This window comes from Chelonia mydas, chromosome 18 (assembly GCF_015237465.2).
Source record: "Chelonia mydas isolate rCheMyd1 chromosome 18, rCheMyd1.pri.v2, whole genome shotgun sequence".
NCBI classification, from domain to species: Eukaryota; Metazoa; Chordata; order Testudines; family Cheloniidae; genus Chelonia; species Chelonia mydas.
The window spans coordinates 3,394,056-3,415,463 of record NC_051258.2 but is presented as its reverse complement, the minus strand read 5'-3'; the positions used below and the strand labels follow the sequence as shown (position 1 = coordinate 3,415,463).

Below are 21,408 nucleotides of genomic sequence, written 5' to 3'. Positions count from 1 at the left end.
CTGGTTTTTGAATGTTATAATTCCTGATGTCAGATGTGTGTCCATTTATTCTTTTGCGTAGAGATTGTCTGGTTTGGCCAATGTACATGGCAGAGGGGCATTGCTGGCACATGATGGCATATATCACATTGGTAGATGTGCAGGTGAACGAGCCCCTGATGGTGTGGCTGATGTGGTTAGGTCCTATGATGGTGTCCCTTGAATAGATCTGCGGACTTAGTTGGCACTGGGGTTTGTTGCAGGGTTAGGTTCCTGGGTTAGTGTTTTTGTTGTGTGGGAGCTGGTGAGTATTTGCTTTAGGTTGGGGGGCTGCCTGTAAGCGAGGACTGACCTGTCTCCCAAGATCTGAGAGAGTGAGGGATAGTCCTTCAGGATAGGGTGTAGATCCTTGATGATGCGCTGGAGAGGTTTTAGTTAGGGGCTGTAGGTGACGGCTAGTGGCATTCTGTTACTTTTTTTGTTGGGCCTGTCTTGGAGTAGGTGACTTCTGGGTACCCTTCTGGCTCCGTCAATCTGTTTCTTCACTTCACCAGGTAGATATTGTAGTTTTAAGAACGCTTGATAGAGATCCTGTACGTGTTTGTCTCTGTCTGAGGGATTGGAGCAAATGTGGTTGTATCTTAGAGCTTGGCTGTAGACAGTGGATCGTGCGATGTGGTCTGCATCAAAGCTGGACTGTGATGTGGTGATAATTTGTGGGACTATGCCCAAAGGGAAAAATCTCTTCCACTTTGATTTGTGTGTGGCTCTAGTGGACTCCTTTCTGCTACTCACCAAGATGGTCTGGACCTATCAGGATCACAGTTTCTCATGAGTGTTCATCCAGAGATCATCCATGCAGTAAGGTGCGTGCAGAGATTCACCCTAGTTCTGTGACAAAATATCTGCCACTAGAGGTGAAGTTCTCAGTGAACGGATAGAGAGGCAATGTAGATCTGTGAACCAACATTGTCTTGGCCATGCTGCTAAAATGAGGATCAACAATACTTTGTCCTATTTCAGCTTCCTGAGAATTCTGGGAATGATAGGGAACTGGAGGGAATGCATATAGGAGCAGACTGGACCAGGGAAGAAGAAATGCATCTATGGTGGAACCAAGGCCTAGGAGCTGCAGGCAGGTTTATGCACTCTTATAGGGCTGGATCTGAGGCCATTGGAAAGGGTTGCTATAGTTCTATACCTTTCTACTGCGAGAGAAGCCATGACTATTGAGGTATGCCCCTGTTAAAGATATACATTGAGTGGGTTGCACTTGAGACCTCTCCAAATTTAGTTTCAGCCATAGACAAAAGATGACTTAATGACAGGCAACTGATGACTATGACATTGGATCTGGTCTCTTGATGCTGCCCACATCAGCCAATTGTCCAAGTAAATGAAAGTTTGAATGCCTAAATGACAGAGGCGCTGCTAACACGGACATACACATGGTGAAGACCCTTAAAGCTTATGACAAACTGAAACTGTACTGGAAGTAGTTGGTGCCTACCACAAATTGAAGGCAATTAATGTGGGAGGGATGTATCACAGTGTGGAAGTATACATCTTGTAAAATTGAGGACAGCTACCAATCTCCAGGGAAGAAGCAAGGGTGACCATCTTGAACTTGATCTTTTTGATGAATCTATTCAGCTTTCTTAAGTCTAAAATATGATGGAAGCCCCCAGATTTCTTCTAAATCAGAAGGTATCGGGAATAGAAGCCTTTCCCTTCATGTTGATAAGGAACTTCTGCTATTGCTCCCAATTCCAGAAAAGACCATAGCACTTGAAGTAACAGTCTCATGAGACAGGCCCTGAAGACGGATGAGGAATATGGGTTGCTAAAAGGAACTGGATAATATATCCCTCCTTAACTGTGCTGAGTACCCACTTGTCTGATGTGATTTTTTTTTTTTTTTTTTTTTTTACACACTGTGCTTGGGAAAGCAAGGGATAGACGTGACTCAAAAGGAGATATTATTGATATACTGTCTTCAACCAAAATGTCCAAATCACTGTTTTGAAGACGTCTGATGAGAAGGGCCCACTACATTAAAGACAGCTGGTAACGTCTAGGAGATCTTGGTCTCCTCTTAGGGGAATATTGAGGTCTGTGTTGGAGAGAGGGTCTAGCGCAGCAGTTCTCAAACAGTGGGTCGGGACCCCAAAGTGGGTCACAACCCCGTTTTAATAGGGTTGCCAAGGGTGGCATTAGACTTGCTGAGGCCTGGGGCTGAATCCCAAGCCCCACTGCCCAGAGCCGGGGCCAAAGCCCAGGTTACAGCCCCTACCCCAGGGCTGTCAGGGCTTAAGCCCTTGGGTTTCAGCTTTGACACACACAGCTCAAGTTTTGGGCCCCCCACATGGGGGCTCAGGCAGGTTCAAGTCTCAGTCCCTTCTCGTTTCTCTCTCTTGTGCCCACCTGACCAGGATAACAGTCCTGCATGTGGCATATTGTTTAGAACCAGGGATTTCTTCATAGTAAATCTTCTAGGTAGTAATAAAAGCATATATAAACTATACTATTCTATACTATATACACACTTATAGTATAACTATAACAACTTTGTAGAGACTGTTTTCTAAACTGGTTGACCAAAGCTAAGGCTAAGTGGAGCTCCAGCTCTTGCCACAAGCAGTGCGAAGAAAGTATGAGGGAGGTGGTGGACATGCCCCTTTTATGCCCTTGCCTGAGAGCACGAGAAAAGCAGGGGCACATGCGCTGACTAGTGGTACTACTGGCAAAAGTCTCCAACTCAAGTGCACACACACACACACACACACCCCCCCCTACAATGGAATGCATATGTGCACAATCACTTGGAGAACTAGGGAATCGGTTGCAATAGAACCAGAAGCTTGTACTGCCACCTCAGCACTCTCACTTAGTGATTATTTTCCTCCTCCAAAGGAAAGGAAGAAGGAGTTCTAGATACCTCCTCTTGCCCTTGTTTCAGGGCCACAGAGAGGATTAGGACCTATGGGGTAATGCTTACTAGAGCTATCTTCTGCAGTCACAACCGTGCCATGCTTCTTCTAAGCTTAAACTAGAGTGGGAAGTATATTGATACCTTGTACCAACAGACCTTCTGATCCTTGCTGGTCAACTCTGCCTTGATTCCTTTGCCTTGATTCCTGCAATCTTAAATATATGGCTACCTCCACTACCTCTTAGCCCCTAGATGGGTCATGAGACAAACATGGGTCCATCATAGAAACTGAGGTACTGGAAGCTTCAGAACTGTAAGACTTGATTGCCAGAATCTCTTGCAGTAGGAGAGCCAGTAGGCAGTTCTGCCTTTTTTCTTGTCCTCAGGCTCAAGATCTTGCAGACGGATACAAGGAGGGACAGTATCACTCCCCAAAGACAGGAGAAGCAGCGTGAGCACATGCATTTGAGGCTGGAAAAAACGAATGGTCAGGAAGCATCCCCATTTAAAATTACATCTTTTAAGCATGTATGCTGCTCATACTCCACTTAAAGTTAAAAGAGCTTGAAATAATCCCACTCACAGCACCCAACTGTATTGTCAACAGATGAGAGGGTTAGGTCTTCAGATGAAGGCTATGCAGCAGGAACAGATAAATCACAGACAAGAATTCGCTTTTGCCAATGTCTCAAAACACACAAAGAGAAGCAATACAGAAGCTATTATAACTTTTGCTTATAATAAGCAGAATGTGCCTTGAACACATTGCTTCCAAGCTTGTCATGAGGTCTGGGTATCAAGTAGAGAGGGAGAGATGTGGTAAAAGTAAAGATCTGGGAGGAGCACAAGAAAGTAACAGTATATAGGACCATAAATTAAACTACAGAATTATGTTTTTCCTTTCACCTGCCCGCAACACCCAAAACCAGTAACATTTTCACCCTTTATACTCACCGTCGGTACATATTCCGATGGGAATTTGTTTGTTGTGTAAGAAATTAAGAGACATGTTTTACCAACAGCACCATCACCCACGACCACACATTTAATTGTCTGCATAGCTGAAGTCCGTTAGTATATCAAATCCAATATGAATCTAAGGGAACAAAAGAAAATATTTAGATTTTTTGCTTACTTTCTCACAGAAAAGCACAAAGTGTTAATCCAGTTTCATCGAGCAGTCTCAACTACAGAATGAGCATCTTTGAGCACTGGAGCCCTCTGGTCAAGGTAGCCACACACTCATAATTTCACACAAGCTTCGAATAGGTTATAGAAACTGGTTAATACACTAGGCCATTTTTTAGCCTTAGTTCAGTTGATATTTTCTGTTCAGCACACCTATTGGTCAATTTACAGTATCAGCTGGCATCTTGCCTCCAACTGGTGACAAACAGCATGAAGAAAAAGAAAAAAAAAAAAAGAGTCCAGAAACCAACTTTTTGGGAAGGGTGTCCACAAGTCCATATCACTGAAGAGTACAGGGTTGGGCCACAACAAAACTAAACTTAGGCTTTGTCTACACCAGTGGTTCCCAACCAGAGGTCTGGGGCCCGCAGGGGGTCTACAAGCAGATTTCAGGGGGTCCGTCAAAATAATCCAGAGAGCAGGGCCAGTATTAGACTCACTGGGGCCCAGGGCAGAAAGCTGAAGTCTGAGCAACTTACCTTCATAGTGCCCCCTGCAGCATAGGTCCCCGAACAGTTGCCCTGCTTGCCACCACCTACTGCCGACCCTGGCTTTTAATCTACTGGATATGCAGAAACAGCTGTTGTGCCACAGGTGGGCAGTGAAATTTTTATAGCATGTTGGACGGGACCTCAGAAAGAAAAAGGTTGAGAACTGCTGGTCTACACCACCACTTTTGTTGGTAAAACTTGTCAGCCAGGGGTATGAAAACACCTCCACCCCCCTCCTGCCCACTGACCGACCGACATAAGTTTCACCAGCAGAAGTGCTGGTGTGGACAGCGCTATGTTGGCAGGAGAGCTTTCAGCAAGCAGTACAACTGTGCCACTGTAAAGTCTGTAGTGTAGACAGCCTTAATTTGGTTGTCAATGTTACCTTCTGTTTAGACAGTTTCAATAATTATTTCAATTCAATCCAAGTATTTTAATGCAATCTGCATTTTTATAACAAGTTATTCTCCATTCATGTGACAGTAGTGAAGAATTACCAGTTTTTCTTCAAATGCTTATTTGTCTTCAGAACAGATCTGGAAATTGTTAGACCAAACATTTTCAGTGGTTGGTAAAAACGTTTGAAACAGAATCCTCACTGCAACCTTATCTTTTGAGCCATGGGTGCATAACAATTAAGCCAATTTTAGGAAATGGTACCAAAGATACTTTTTCAGAACATATAAAGCACCATCTGGCATTTCACTCCTTCAACATTGTCATTTATACCATTCTTTTCATACACATTAAGCCCTTTACTACGGGGAAGACTTATGTAGACAATGACATTAATCCTCTACTCTGTGTCATACTTTGGCTAGCACCAGAAAAAACAGGAATCTGCTAACCTATGTAGACGCATACGTATGCTGCAAAAATTCCAACATCTAATCTGATGCCACATTTTAGGGAACACACAACATTCATGAGCCTAATACTTAGTTTCAATAATCTAGCCCCTCAGGAGAGTGCAGGGTTAGTGTATTTTCAAAAGACAAGTCCTTGTTCAAAAGGATTATTGGTAGATTTAGTCCTTTCATTCAGGTCAATTTGACTACATATTTGAGGTTAAGACCAGTGACCAGAGAAATATTTAATGACCTACACAATCTCACTTAATATTTTCCCTACATTCTATGGCACTTGCATACAAAGGCAGAGTTTAGCTTTTAGTTATAGTATGTTCTGTTCTGAGGGACAAGAATAATATTTCAGAGAAAAAAACATGAGTGAAAAGCAGATAACACTGAGACCAACTGAGTCCTGATTTAAGAAACAGGATTCTTATTAAAAAAATAAGGGGGTGGGGATGTTTTAGAGCAGCGATACTCAAACCTCAGTGGTTCAGAAGCCAAATTAGCAATCAGCATTACCTAAAAGAGCCACAGTAGTGTGAATTCACGGTTTCATTTACTGTAGTATTATATATTTTTAATGTATAAAATTCTCACAGCCAATAAATTAGTGTAAGTTGATAATTTAATTAACAACATAGTAAGAGCAACCTGATTGGTTAAAAATTAAATCACACTATGTTTTAATATCAGGTCTCCTACAGCTCTTTGCAGCACACATTAAAGAGCCACTTGCAGCTCGTGAAGCCTCAGTCAGAGTATCACTGTTTTAGAGTAACACATCCATAAAAACAGAGGCTAGACTACTCTACTTTTAAAATGAGTTATGGTGAATCATTCATGCTAGGATGCAGAACTGCACTACGGACATATAAGGATTCAGATGCAATCCCCAACAGTGGCAAGAGCAACACCATTGCAGCTGCTGGCAATACACCTCTACCCCGATATAACGCGGTCCTCGGGAGCCAAAAAAATCTTACCACATTACAGGTGAAATTGCATTGTATCAAACTTGCTTTGGCCTCGAGCATTTCTGTTATTAATAGTCACTTCCTGCCCCCTGACTGACCCCTCAGAACCCCCGACCCATCCAACCCCCCCGCTCCTTGTCCCCTGACTACCCCCTCCAGAGACCCCCTGCCCCTAACCACCCCCTCAAGACCCCACCCCCTATTTAAGCCCCCTGCTCCTTGTCCCCTGACCGCCCCCTCCAGAGACCCCCTCGTCCCTAATCACCCTCAAGACCCCACCCAACCCCCCTGCTCCCTGTCCCCTGACTGCCCTGCCCCCCATCCACACCCCCACCCCAACAGGCCCTCCAGGACTCCCATGCCCTATCCAACACCCTCATTCCCCATCCCCTGACCGCCCAGCCCCCAGAACCTCCGAATCATCCAACTCCCCCTGCTCCCTGTCCCGTGACCACCACCCCTCCCCCCGAGACCCTCTGCCCCTTATCCAACCCCTCGGCCCGGCACCCTTAACACACCACTCAGAGCAGCATGTCAGAGCCAGACATGCTGATGCACTGATCCGCCAGAGCGCGCAGCCCCGCTGCTTTACCGCGTTATATCCGAATTCGTGTTATATTGGGTCACGTTATATTGGGGTAGAGGTGTACTAAAATATACCTGATGCAAGAAATAACTACATATCCATGTGCTTAGCTGTGGGAGAAATAAGGCTAAGGAAAGAAGTTGAAGGTCAGAGAAGATAAGGGGCAAGAGAAAGTTGGTTAAGAAGTGAATTGAGCATAGACTAAGCTTCAGTGAGAATTTACTGGCTCATTTTATAAAATTTCTACATGAAAATGGAAGGAGTACAGAACTCCAACTAAGTAACCCCGTGTATTCAAAAGTGACACCAGACCACAAGCTCAAATACTAAGTGTGAACCAACTTAAAACAGATCTAAAATTATGAATATGCCACACTAACTCTCCAATGGGATACATTCCAGAAGATAGGCTGATCTGTATTTTCTTGTTGGATTTGCTCTACAGTAGGCTCTCTCAAGCTGTGTGGCCAGGCTGCATTGGTAGGGAGTGGATAGTATCGGGGCGAGGCTTCGAACTCACTTCCTGTTTTCAAGAGGGTAAGTTAAAAATGTAAGAAAATGCAAGTTGCTGCATGGGCTTCTCAGTTTTTCGTATGCTTGTACCAGCTTTAGTTACAATCTGTCAGTCACCCACCCTTCAGCGCTTCCTCTGCAATAACTCTTCTTGGCCATCCTTGGGAGCCACTACAATACCAGCACTGAGAACAAGGTAACTCTTCTCCACTCTAAGTGCTCCACTTATTGGTGACTACAGACAACCCACAATCATCAGAAGGAAACTGTAGCAGATAGCAGCTCCCAGGCCTTAATCTCCTTTATCTCCCATTCTGTTGTTCTCCCTTTGGAGCCCTACCCTCGAATTCCATTGAAGGCTAATCCCAGTTTTAAGTTTGGATAGGTTTTTCCACAACTAGAAATGATAAACACACACAATGACACTTTGTAACGAAATGGATGAGCTTCTGATTGTTTAATTATAAAAACTTTATAGCTTCGGCCAATGTGAACATGGGGCCTGAACTAATCTCCTTTGACAGGAGAGCGAGGTGTGATAGTAAAGAGTTTCAGAATCACTTGTTCTAAAAAGATAACAAGTGCAATAATTAAATACAACAGGGAACGTAAACAAAGATACATTAAAAAAAGGAAATTCCTTTGTGGAATTTAAAACTGTAACTGAATCTTTCCAAAGTTACTTACATGCCAAATAATCCCTTTTCAACAACATGTATAAAATACTCCCAAATACAGTGGTGTCCTTTTAAAGACACATTCAGAGGTCTTTTTTTTTTTTTGCGGGGGGGGGAAGGTGGAGGAGGAGGAGAAGAGTCAGGTTTAAGGATTTATCCATGCTGGTTATTGTCCAAAAAATCTTCGGCCAAGATGTTTTTTTAAAATCATATATAAATTTTTGCTTCTAAGGCCATATTTAGGCACCTAAATAAATGGCCTGATTTCCAAATATAGATTTAGGATCTTAAGTTTAGACCTCCATTTCTGAAAGTCTTACTTGACACCTTGTGTAAGTCTAACAAAGGAAAATTAAACAATATCTACAGGGGAAAAAAAGAGCACACACACACACACTAAGAGTAGCAGCTGTGTTAGTCTGTATTCGCAAAAAGAAAACGAGTACTTGTGGCACCTTGGAGACTAACAAATTTATTTGAGCATAAGCTTTCATGAGCTACAGCTCACTTCATCGGATGCATTCAGTGTAGCTCACGAAAGCTTCTGCTCAAATAAATTTGTTAGTTAGTCTCTAAGGTGCCACAAGTACTCGTTTTCTTTTTACACATTAAAGAGAAGAAATAATCTAGTCCAACGCAGAATATGAGCAAATTCCTCACACCCAATAAAAAGTGCACTGTCTGCCGAGAAAAGCAGGGAAATACTTGTTCATACTTATAGGTAGTAAGTACTTCAAGGCAGGAACAGTATCCATGTGTGTACATCTAGTAGGATGGGGTCCCTGGGTGTTATTAACTATAATTAAGATGAAACTTATATAACATTTCCTTCCTGTGTTTGCCTCCTCTCCATGTTTTCTGCCCAGTCCATCTCTCTATTCCTTTTTTACTTAAGGATCATTTCTATCTCCTCTATGAAGTACATAGCACATTAATAAAGTCTGTCCCCTTAGCTCAGCAAAACTACTAGATTCCTATAGAAGGAGCTTCAGTAGTCAGGAATATTGAGTGTCACTTAGTTTCTACCAGCACACAAAACAGGTTGATGCACAGCTCAAAGAGTTACAGAAGCAGATGCCTTGATTTCTTATTTAAGCACAGTCTCTTATCAGTAATTAAATTAAAATGCAAGTTTCCTGATTTACTTCCAGATTTAAAACAAAAAAGTTTAAAAGGTTCCTAAGGCAACAGAGTCATCCACACATTGCAGACTAGTTAAAATATGCTCTAGTTCAACCACAAGTTATTGGGATTATTATAAGAATTAGAAGGCAATTCTATGGGCTGTTAGCAAAAGATCAGACAGACAATCACATTCCTTCTAGCCCTAAAATCAGAATCTATAAGCTATTAAATTTTTACCTTCACATATGCAGCATGAGCAATTAGAACTGATATGGAAAACATAGCTTTTCCATTTCCAGCCTTGAGTCTAAGTAACTTACACTTGCATCAATGCCTCTTTTTTAGGCTAAAATGTTCATACCTCTATCTAGCCTGAGGAAACTGAGCCATCAAATTTGTGTACACTTCCTGTATTAGTTTCCTGTTGAGCACCAGCTGCATCACAGCTTCCTCTTTTATGGACCATGTAACTGCGACCATTTCATTGCACGGATTGGCTGAACTTAAAGTTCACTACAGGTAAATAACTGCTTGTTGGTAACTGAGAACTTATTTAATCAAGTTCTTTGGAACATTAAAAATCATTTGCAACACATCAACTCAATTATTACAAGATCTGAGATTAAGTCACAAATTACTCAAGTAAGGAATTTGCTCAGTGAGGCATTTTGCTTGTTGAATGCTCATATTTAATAAGTTTTCATTAGAACAAAGTGAAACTATTTTTGAAAGTGGTTTCAGATGCAAAGCCATGTTTTAAATGGCTTCACAGCCTACTTACAGCATTCATATTACTTCTCTAGAAACCAAGGCTAAATGTGCTTCATAATGCATGGAATCAGGGACACAGTGGAATCACATGGATCCCAATTCCACTCATACTGACCTGCAGTTGGATGTGTACTGTATCATAGAATATCAGGGGTGGAAGGGACCTCAGGAGGTCATCTAGTCCAACCCCCTGCTCAAAGCAAGACCAATCCCCAATTTTTGCCCCAGATCCCTAAATGGCCCCCTCAAGGATTGAACTCACAAGCCTGGGTTTATCAGGCTAATGCTCAAACCACAGAGCGTAAGTATTAACCAATGGTATTAACTATGTAACTGACAGATTCCAATAAATTAATGCACTGTTAGCATTACTAAAGTTCATATTTTAGTTTTCAATAAAAAAATAGAAATCAAAGCTATTTACCTGTAGAATCTACAAGTTCCAGCTGCCTTACTTCTGCTGAGTATGAGACTTTCCTATATCTATTATCTACGTATTTAGTAGCGCAATTAGTAACTTGGATTGCAATGATAGCAAGACACTTAACTCAGAGGACATCTCCAATGCAAAATACATATAAGTGTTCCTAACTTGAGGTGAAACAGTAGTGAAGGCAACTGATTTTAACTCTGGTTAGCAGCTCAAGTTCAACTCTCCCCTCCTTCCCCTATAAGCTTTATCTTTAGCTTCTAAGGAGAGCTAAAAGGCAAGGTGCCATGTCTTCACTGCTATTTAAAGTCAAGTTAGCTAACCTGAGATAAGCACACAACCTCTTTTTGCAGTGAAGCTATACTCTGTTACTTTTTGTACTTATTTTGCAAGTTCACAAAGTAACCAAAGGTTTCAGAGTAGCAGCCGTGTTAGTCTGTAATCGCAAAAAGAAAAGGAGGACTTGTGGCACCTTCGAGACTAACAAATTTATTTGAGCATAAGCTTTCGTGAGCTACAGCTCACTTCATCGGATGCATTCAGTGGAAAATACAGTGGCGAGATTTATATACATAGAGAACATGAAACAATGGGTGTTACCATACACACTGTAACCAGAGTGATCACTTAAGGTGAGCTATCCACAACAGTGGTTCCCTTAACCCACCCAACAATATTGTTAACCTATCCAACTATACTCTTAGCCCAGCAGAAGAATCTTATCTGAAGATTTTGGATATTGAAGGTTTTACTTCCAGTATTGCATGTAAAAAAGCAACCTAAAAACACAATACTTTTTTATTCAAATTGGTTTTGAGATAATTTGATCTAAATTCCCTTTCAAAAGTGACTTCTAAACTGAGACCAAGCATGGAAAATTTCAGCAGCTTACAAGCACCGACAAAAAATAAAAATGAAGGTTTATCTTCATCACCAAAACCGCAGGTGTAGTAAAATGGCACACAATCCCATGTAAATGGTTGTTCACAGTGCCTTAAGAAACTTGATACTATCTTCCTGGTTATCTTAACTCCAACTATTTCCACCCCCAAAACAATTTTCACCACACCAAAGATGTTACAGGGATGTAACATTAACTTGCTTATTTTTTGAACAAACAAGTAGTTTCAGGTTGTACACATTCCTTCGAGTCTCAATTTTCTTCTTTTTCCATTTTTTTTTTTTTTTTGGGGGGGGGGGGGGGGCGGGAGGAGGTTAAAGAGATTTCTCTCTGCCTTACTGCTGTGTGAAAGGTTGAGGAAACTGACCATCAATGAAATGCTTTTCCACTAAGTATATAAAGTGAAAAATAAAATGTTTTGCCCTTTAAGTTTAGTGATATTCTGTGTTACTTGCAATAACAGTAAGTAAAAATGTCAGATTTTTTTAAAATTAATTTTGTGCCCTTCTACAGTTTGTGGATGTAATTATTTGTTCACCAATTCCAATACCTATTCACTACTTTTTCAGCTAGTTTGTTGCTTTGCTGACTCTTGACATTGTTTGTGTCTGCTTACCCCATGGTTAACACCATTAATAACCGTGGAAACTAACAGTGTTTAACTTTTGCCAGTGCCCTACTCTGACACACTGGCTTCCTGTCACTGGTTGAGCGCACATTTTTTGAAGCATGGATAAGACCATGTCCATGTAATTGGTTTTGAATGATCATCCTTCCTCTCAGCTCTCTGTCCAGTGGATATCCCAGAATATTGTGCCGCGTGTGTGTGTCTTCTAGGCATTCTATCCCAGCACAATGCAGTATTGTAATTTATGAGATAACTAAAGGCCCATCAGTAAAAGGACAAATTATATTTGCCCCTTCTGTGGGTAGTTGTGGTGTCAGATTTCACTCAAGTATATGAAAGGAGGCATAGCACAAAAAGTATCCTGAAAGCATCAGACTACTTAATTTTTGTCATCATCATAAACCACCAACAACTCAATTTCAAGAGGGCTAGAAGCCTGGGCAAAGCCAGACTAAAGAGAGAGGTTCCTCTCCATGCAGCCTAACCACAGGAAGGAAGTGAAGCAGTTGAGAGTCATACCTCTCTTGTGCAACACCAGGTGCTGACCATTCAAGTGCTGTGGTGAGCATGGGCCTGAAAAAATTCAGAAGCTTACAATGCTGTTGGTGACTTATCCCAAGAGTAGGTATATGCAGAGGCCCCCCTAAGGAAGAAACAGCAATTACTGGGGCCAGAAAAAGGAAGAGGAAATCTTAGAACTCTAGACATCCTGCCTTCCAGTTTTGTGCTTATTACCCAGTGGTTCTCAAACTGTGGGTCAGGACGCCAAAGTTGGTCATGACCCCATTTTAATGGGGTTGCCAGGGCAAGTATTAGACTCACTGGGGCCGAAGCCTGAGCCCTGCTACCTTGGGGTGGTGGGGCTCAGGCTCCACCCTCATACCCCCACCGGGGGTTATGTAGTAATTTTTGTTGTCGGAACAGGGTCAAGGTGCAATGAAGTTTGAGAACTGCTCCATAAGCTAAGGAGGCCTTTTCTCAATGACAACAGCAGCAATTCTTACAAGACTGTGTTTCTGATAATTGCTTAAAAATCTCTAAAACCCACCTCTGCAGAAGGTCAGGAGAGAACGGAGTTAAGCTTATAGTCCACGAGGATCAGGCACTTCCACAGCATGGACACACTGCACTTGGAATGTCAAACTTGATTAACTCAAACCAATTCTACTGCACATGAGCAAAGGCTTAAAAAAGCAATCAAATCAAGACTGATTTTTACCAAGCAGCTAGAAGACGCTTCTTATTAAGGGCTATTTCCATGCAAAATTTCCATGTCCTTCACCCAATTCTATCAGCCTGAAACTGTTCTTAAAAAAAAATTGCAGATTTAAGTAGTTTGGGCAGAGGAAGAATTTTCCCATTAATTTCACAAAGACAGAAGTATTTTTACTCATCTTTTCCAAACAGAATTTCAATATTGGACAGAAACCAGGGATAGTAAATTTCAGTTTGAAAGGTGATTAAAATGGAAGTAACTAAGACAACCTTAGCTGTTCCTACAGCTATATTATATAGAAACAGAAGGTAGATTTTGTTTCAGTTCAGAACCATAAAGTTGAAACCACAGAGAGCTATACTCCTAATCTTCTCTTGCCTTAACTATTCCCTCCCTCTTCTTGTTACTTTGACTTGTTATATTTGGTTTTACTTCTTTTGCAAGCTTTTTGGAGCAGGAGCCATGCCTTCTCATAACTTTGCCAATATTAAGCAAAAGGACACTGGCATTACTAGATTTAGTTACACTGGTGTAAGTTTTCAAAGCACAGAAAAGGCCCATGCCACTTAGCATAATGGGGCCCAGATCCCAAATAATGAGTCTGGAGATACTATAAAACAAATGTTTCATGAACAATACGTAATCAGTTTTCAATTTTATTGTCTATTCCTTAGACAGCTGAAAGTACTGTGCACAAAAAGTTGGATGCTCATGTAGTGATAGTGTGGCAAGAGGTCCTAAATAGAACAGAGGGTAAAGTACCAGTACAACATCTGAAATTCAGAAGTGCTGATTTAAAAAACTTGTGTGTCTGTTTCTTCTACATTTCTAAAAAATTTAACAATGTTATTAAAATCTCTCTCTCCTATCTCATTCAGAAGAAGGACCCGCATGGTGACCTGATCATCAACTGAGGATGCTGTGGCCAATTTGGAGATTTAAACTGCTTCTCTTGAAAGTGGGAATCATTAGCAAGAGACAGAGAAGCAGCAGTTTAAACAATTAAATATTGGTATCTCTAAAATTCTGCACCTTGCTTGATTCAGTTTAACGTTATAGTGTGTCTAGGGAACAGAGGTGGGCAGGCTTGTTTCTTTCACCCAGCAATTCAATAAACTATAGGCTATGTAGCAGAAAACCGCAGACCACCTCCTGCCTTAAACTAAGTTCTTCACACCTTTATGCTCTTCCCACCTATTTTAGACATTTCTACCCACACTACTGTAGGGAGGGAAGTGCTATAAGCTGTAACATAAGCTACAGAAGGACTTATAAAGAAGCAGCAGGAGATGGACTGTATTCCCATATGGCTGTGCAAACTCAAGACGTCCACGGTTCCGCACCAAATTTAAACCCTACAATACACATGATACCTTAGCAGACTGAAACTGAGTATCAGAATTGGTGGCAATTCCCTCTCACTGATTCCTTTGGCTAACATAGCATATGACCCATTCATTATGGCTTGGATTTTCAAAGGAGCTTAAATAAATTAGATTCCCAACTCTCCTTGAACTTCGATGGGATGTGGGTGCCTAAAGAACAGAAAGTCATTGATAGGTTGTTGATATTACAAGTCAGTTAAACAAAATCCATCTAGACTACTGTTATTGAAATAATGCACATTGCTTATAGCAGTGGTTCTCAACCAGGGGTACATCCCTGGGGGTACGCAGAGGTCTTCTAAGGGGTACATCAACTCATCTAGATATTTGCCTAGTTTTATAACAGGCTAATAAAAAGCAGTAGCGAAGTCAGTATAATCTAAAATTTCATACAATGACTTGTTTATACTGCTCTATATACTGAAAATGTAACTACAATATTAATATTTCAATTGATTTATTTTATAATTATATGGTAAAACTGAGAAAGCAAGCAATTTGCAGTCATATTGTGCTGAGACACTTTTGTATTTTTATGCCTGATTTTGTAAACAAATAGTTTTTACGTGAGGCAAAATTTGGGGGTATGCAAGATGACAGACTCCTAAAAGGAGTACGGTAGTCTAGAAAAGTTGAGAGCCACGGGCTTATAGTATTATGTATGTATGTTAGGAGATTCCAAGCAGGGATCAAGGCACATCTTTCCTGATTTGTAGGGCTGCACACATTCAAATGCTAAAAAGTTAAATTTAGAATATTTATGAGTACGGCTAACAAGATCTAGGGCATTTTAGTTTTGGTACTAGATCAAAGGTCTAGCAGGAAGAAAGGGACTGCTATACTGAATCAGACCAGAGATCCATCTAGTCTTTATTTGTCTCTGAAAGTGACCTATACTAGATATTTTACAGGAAGGAGCAAAATATTCCATAATGAATACTTATGGAATCACATGCTCATAGAATTAGTTCTTTGTATCAGTTCCTTTTCAATTTATCATTGTCCCTTCTCTTAGTACAAAAATAAAAAGCACCCAAATTACCTGCGCTATACTGTTCATTATTTTGTATAATGATTATATCTTCTCTGATCTCCTAATCATTTTACTTTCTTCATTTCTAATTTTCTCTGTGATTCTAATCTTGCAAAAGAGCCCATTTTTAAATGATCTGGTTGTCATATTGCCAGCTACATTTATTACTACAAATAATTTCAAACATCAGCAAGTCAGAGATATTTTATGATCAGAGTCTAGTTTCAAATTTTCTGTATCCGAGGGAAAACAGATTCTGGGCAACCTTTCTGGAACAAACTGTCACTTTAGGGCAAACAAATTTATTTTAACATGCCAACCATACATCCACTACAAGGCAATCAGAGTAAATGCATCAGTTACAGGTCATGAATAAACACAACCATAAGACATTACATATATGCACATACAGATCTGTCGAAGTTTCACCATATAAGCAAGTTAACAAATCTTGGACATGTTCCATCTTGCATCAGAAGCAATGTTTGTCACCATTCTCCTGTTCAATTACTCCAGGCAGAGATTTTTAAAACAAGGTGCTCTCTTTACAGAGAAGGTAATAATGGAAATATTGATCTACTGGTTCCAACATGTTGAGTCAATTCTGTGCTTGTACGTGTATAAATCTTGTACATGTCAATATGCTCTTTTCTAACAGACTCTTCTATGCTAATTCTTCCTTCAGCACACTCAAAGGAAAACAAAGATTAGCAGCATAAGCTGCCATTTTACAAGACTGTACTTTGAAGTTTGCCATATTCATGTATTTCCAGTGACCAAAAGCTTCAGATATAAATTTTAGGATAGTAAAATAATTTCTATTTTATTATGAAAAAGTTAACCCTTTACTGACCAAAGATAACTCTGAACATTTATAGATCTACTGTAATATATTATACTACTATCATATACTATACATACAATATGATGGGGGCTAATTTAGCTACAACTAATCAGGAAAAAGATTTTGGAGTCATTGTGGATAGTTCTCTGCAGACACCCACACAGTGTGCAGTGGCAGTCAAAAACACAAAACGGGATGTTAGGAATCATTAAAAAAGGGATAGAGAATAAGACAGAGAATATCTTACTGCCCTTATATAAATCCATGGTACACCCACATTTTGAATACTGCGACAGATGTGGTCCCCTCATCTCTAAAAAGATATACTGGCATTAGAAACGGTTCAGAAAAAGGCAATTAAAATGATTAGGGGTTTGGAACAGGTCCCATATGAGAAGAGATTAAAGAGGCTAGGACTTTTCAGCTTGGAAAAGAGGAGACTGAGGGGGGATATGATAGAGGTATATAAAATCATGAGTGGTGTGGAGAAAGTGAATAAGGAAAAGTTATTTACTTGTTCACATAATATAAGAACTAGAGACCACCATATGAAATTAATGGGTAGCAGATTTCAAACAAATAAAAGGAAGTTCTTCTTCACTCAGCACACAGTCAACCTGTGGAACTCCTGGCCTGAGGAGGTTGTGAAGGTTAGGACTATAACAGGGTTTAAAAGAGAACTGGATAAATTCATGGAGGCTAAGTCCATTAATGGCTATTAGCGAGGATGGGTAAGGAATGGTGTCCCTAGCCTCTGTTTGTCAGGGGTGGAGATGGATGGCAGGAGAGAGATCACTTGATCATGACCTGTTAGGTTCACTCCCTCAGGGACACCTGGCAATGGCCACTGTCGGTAGACAGGATACTGGGCTGGATGGACCTTTGGTCTGACCCAGTATGGCCATTCTTATGTTCTTACTGCATTAGTCTAAGCAGTACCATGATATTTCTTGTCCCATTTCTCAAACCCACTTTAAAAAAAAAAAAAAGACTTCCTGGGCACTGCAATCTATAATGCCCTACAGTTTAAATGCACCTCATTTTCCCAGAAGCAAGCCATATCCACAGGTAAACATGACACAAAGGACTCAAACACAAATGGCCAAACTAAACTATTCCTAATTGTATTACTGTCAACCAACATGGCTTCCTCAGTGAGGTCTTGTTCACATGATGCTTTTGGCTTAAAAAATTCCCAGCATTGCTAACACTACATCCAGTGGATTTTTGCGAGTCTTATTGTAGACAAGGCAACAGGCTTTGTTCCATCCTTTTGTGATAATCTGCTCCAAGAATTTTCGCCATACGGCACTTTGAATAGTGGCTACTGCTTGGACTCTTGTCCCTGCTAGCATTTCCACTGTTGCTACTACCAGTAAATATACACCAGCATGAAGTTTTTCCACACACAAAAAAGGGCTAATGTAGGCATAGTCTGAGTAGCCAAAAGAACACTTACAACAGGGGGAGGGTTTGCGCACTACAGTAGTTCATATGTATCACTTTCACAACACATTTGAGATTTGGAAGGAGTAAAGGGGATTTATAAATGATCTACCAGCCTATCCTCCAAGCAGCACTGAATCTTACTCTCTTGTAGCTCTAGCCAGAAACAAAATTGCATGACTCTGGAAACAGTTAAAAAAATGGCCAAACATTTACACGGTATTGGAGGGGAAAGTATGCTATCCTACGTGTACCTGCTCTTACACTACATGAGATAACCTATGACTGGGCTGCAAGGGAGAACAAGGCAAAGAAAACTGCTTCCACGGAAAAATCATAACTCATTTTCCAATCTGTTTGCGATCTGGCATCAATGACTATTTTTGAATTAACAAACAAGCTTAAATGAAACTACTGGTTCTTTTTACAGGAACTCTATTAACTTTGCAGCTCAAGTGGATCAAGTTTAAAATATCTAGGAAGGAAGTTACTTTCATTCATTCTCTTTTGTTCATTACCTAACTAAAAAACAATCCTGCAATCCTTTTAGACAAACTAGTATTCATATATTCTCTGGCATTAGACAATGGACCAGAAGGCTGAACAAATAACATACAAGTATACAAAAAAGTTAATGTCACATTACAGTTAAAATATTCAATGAACACGAATAAGGAAATGAAAAGATAAAGCTGGTAAAGTAATATTAAGTCAGCTCTACTCTACACAAGTGTCATTAGGTGGTTGACGCATGATATGTGGCATCTACCTTTGACAAAGACAGGATGGTTTCTGTCCCTTTTACACATCTAGCTTGTCATAGCAGTGAAGTACTGGAGATCTGAAGTTACAGTTAAAAAGCTTGTACGTGCAGCATATGCCAGGAAATAGCCAGGTGCTGAGGCCTCTACCTCCAATCTCTGCTCCCAGTATACTTGAAGTATACGCCTTCGGTGTTGGGGGTGCCGCCCAGTAAGCCCACTAAAAATGGTTTAATACACGGAGGCCTACGCGTTCCGCTCCTGGGGGATTTTTGTTAGCAGGACGGCAGTGCAGACCCACCCTCGGCGACGAGGCCCCAAAGCAGGCGGAGGCCGCAGCTGCTACGAGCAGGGACAGCAGAAGGCGGGTTCCTCCCCCACCCCACCCACCGCGAGGGCCGGGAGAGCAGGGGGCTGCGGGAACCCCCTCGCCGCGCTGGGAGCGGACACGGGCGCTGCGGCCGCTCAGCACGGAGGGAAGGCGCGAGCGGAGAGGCCGGGGCCCGCAGCCCTCCCTAGTGCTGTAAAATGTCGGCGGCTCAGCACAAGCAGGAAGTCGGGGCCGCGGGGGAGGGGGAAGCGAGCGAGCGCCCCCCCGTATCCGCCCCCTACCCCCGGAAACGCCCGCCAGCTCCCGGGGCCCGGAGATCGAAGCCCCTCCGGCAGACAAGCGGCCACCGCCCACCGGCCCCGCTGCGCCCGGCGGGCCCAGATCCCCGCTGCTCCGGGGGCGCACACCGAGGGCGGCTCAGCGTACACGGAACCCCGGGCCCGGCCCGCCCGCTCCCTGTGGGAAGGGCCCCCCAGCCACGCGCGCGGGGATGCCCGCGCTCCCCACTCCATGGCGGGCGCGGGGCGAGGCTCCCCCCGGGATTCGCTGGGTCCCGCTCCCCGCCGCGCTCCCTCACCTCAGAGTCTCCGCCGGGCGTTGGCAGCTCTGTGCGGGTTCTCCTGCGCTCAGGAGCAGGGGCACGCACGCTACGTTACCGCGCACGCACGGAGGGGCCGGCGCAAGAGAGGCTGTGGGCGGGGTCTGCTGCTTAGCGGAACTTCCCGACCCCGCCTCCTTGCAGTGGTAGCTCCGCCCCCAAACCTGACCTTCGGCCCCGCCCGCTCCGAGCCGGTTTCCACCCACTGAGGGTCAGAGGCTCGCCCCTCCCCCCGTCTGTCTGGGAACGCCCATTGCGCGCGGCACCCCCCCATCCCCCTGGGCGGCCATTGTGATAGAGCCCTACATCCCCCAGGGCTCACCCATCCCCACAGCGCCCTGCCCCCATCGCTATAGAGCCCTACTGCATCCCCTGGGCTCCCATTGTAGCTATTGCCACCTCACCCTGCCCCATCCCTCTGGGTGCCCCATTGCCAGGGCACTTTCCCTCCATCCCTCTGGGCGCACCCATTGCCTCAGTGCCCTGCCCCATCCCTCTGGCTGCCCCATTGCCAGGGCACTCTCCCTCCATCCCTCTGGGCGCACCCATTGCCTCAGTGCCCTGCCCCATCCCTCTGGGTGCGCCATTGCCAGGGCACTTTCCCTCCATCCCTCTGGGCGCACCCATTGCCTCAGTGCCCTGCCCCATCCCTCTGGGTGCCCCATTGCCAGGGCACTTTCCCTCCATCCCTCTGGGCGCACCCATTGCCTCAGTGCCCTGCCCCATCCCTCTGGGTGCCCCATTGCCAGGGCACTTTCCCTCCATCCCTCTGGGCGCACCCATTGCCTCAGTGCCCTGCCCCATCCCTCTGGCTGCCCCATTGCACCCATCGCTGTAGAGCCCTACTCCATCCCCCTGGGCGCACCCATCATCACAGCGCCCTGCCCCATCCTTCTGGGCGCCCACTGCCAGAGCACCCTGCCCTATTTGAGCATCGCATTGTGCCTGTTGCTAGCCTGTGGCCTCTCCATAGCCCTCTGCGCTGTTGCCTATTCCATGCTTTTTCTCTCGTCTCTCCTCCAGCAGCGAAGCCAGTTTGGACACTGGAGGGCAAAAGAGGGGGCATTATTTACTGTTAATTATTTCACAGCACCACCCATGTGCCTGGCCCCAGCTCAATGGAGCTTCTAATCCAAGCTGTAAAAGTGACATGAAGAGTGAGGGGACAAACAGTGGGGAGTGGACAGGCCACTGTCATCTGCCAGATTTTTAATCACCATGTCACCTGGGCCTTGCTTGAATATGGTTAGGTGACACTGGTTAAATCACTGGTGGCTGGGATATGCTCCCACCCTATCTTTACCAGTGATAGTGCAGTGGGTGGTCTAGTGGTTAGGGCACTAAACTGGGGCTTGAGAGCAGAGTTAAAATTTCTGCTTTGCTACAGCCTCCCTGTGTGGCCTTGGGCATGTCACTTAGTCTCTCTATGCCACCGGAAATATTAGCCCTGCCCTGCCTCACAGAGGTGGTGAAGAAGAAATACTGTAAATATTGTGAGATGCTCAGAGCCTGCAGTTTGATACTGAACTCCCTTGGAAGTTAGGAGCCTAATTACCTTTGAGGATCTGGGCCTGAGTTTAAGTGATTTACCAGTGATAACACAGAAAGTTTGTAGCATATCAAGAGAAACAAAGCTTATCTGGCCGTAGAATGGCTTACCCAGTAGGTGACAGCACCCCTCTTACCGGGGTTAATAATACCAATGCACTTGTGTGCACAATGCTCTTAGTTATGTAAGTGCACAG

The 21,408-nt window shown here is 43.2% G+C and overlaps 1 protein-coding gene across 8 annotated transcripts in view; it reads right to left on the bottom strand.

The window, feature by feature from the left end:
- The window catches only part of CDC42 (cell division cycle 42), a 46,775-nt gene extending 26,911 nt beyond the window's left edge, over positions 1-19,864 (bottom strand). Inside the window, exons 1-4 of one of the 8 annotated variants that reach the window (XM_043531584.1) lie at positions 19,643-19,662; positions 7,385-7,527; positions 4,579-4,661; positions 3,866-4,007 (exon numbers count right to left, since the gene is read on the bottom strand). In XM_043531584.1, the coding sequence (XP_043387519.1) occupies positions 3,866-3,970 (105 nt within the window). In that variant the 5' untranslated portion in view covers positions 3,971-4,007; positions 4,579-4,661; positions 7,385-7,527; positions 19,643-19,662. Of the gene's footprint in view, positions 1-3,865; positions 4,008-4,578; positions 4,662-7,384; positions 7,528-9,556; positions 9,670-13,097; positions 13,121-14,687; positions 14,801-18,742; positions 18,815-19,642 lie in introns of those variants that run through there. The other 7 variants (XM_043531585.1, XM_043531583.1, XM_043531582.1 and 4 more) reach the window with 7 other exon arrangements.
- Between the last annotated feature and the right edge of the window lie 1,544 nt (positions 19,865-21,408).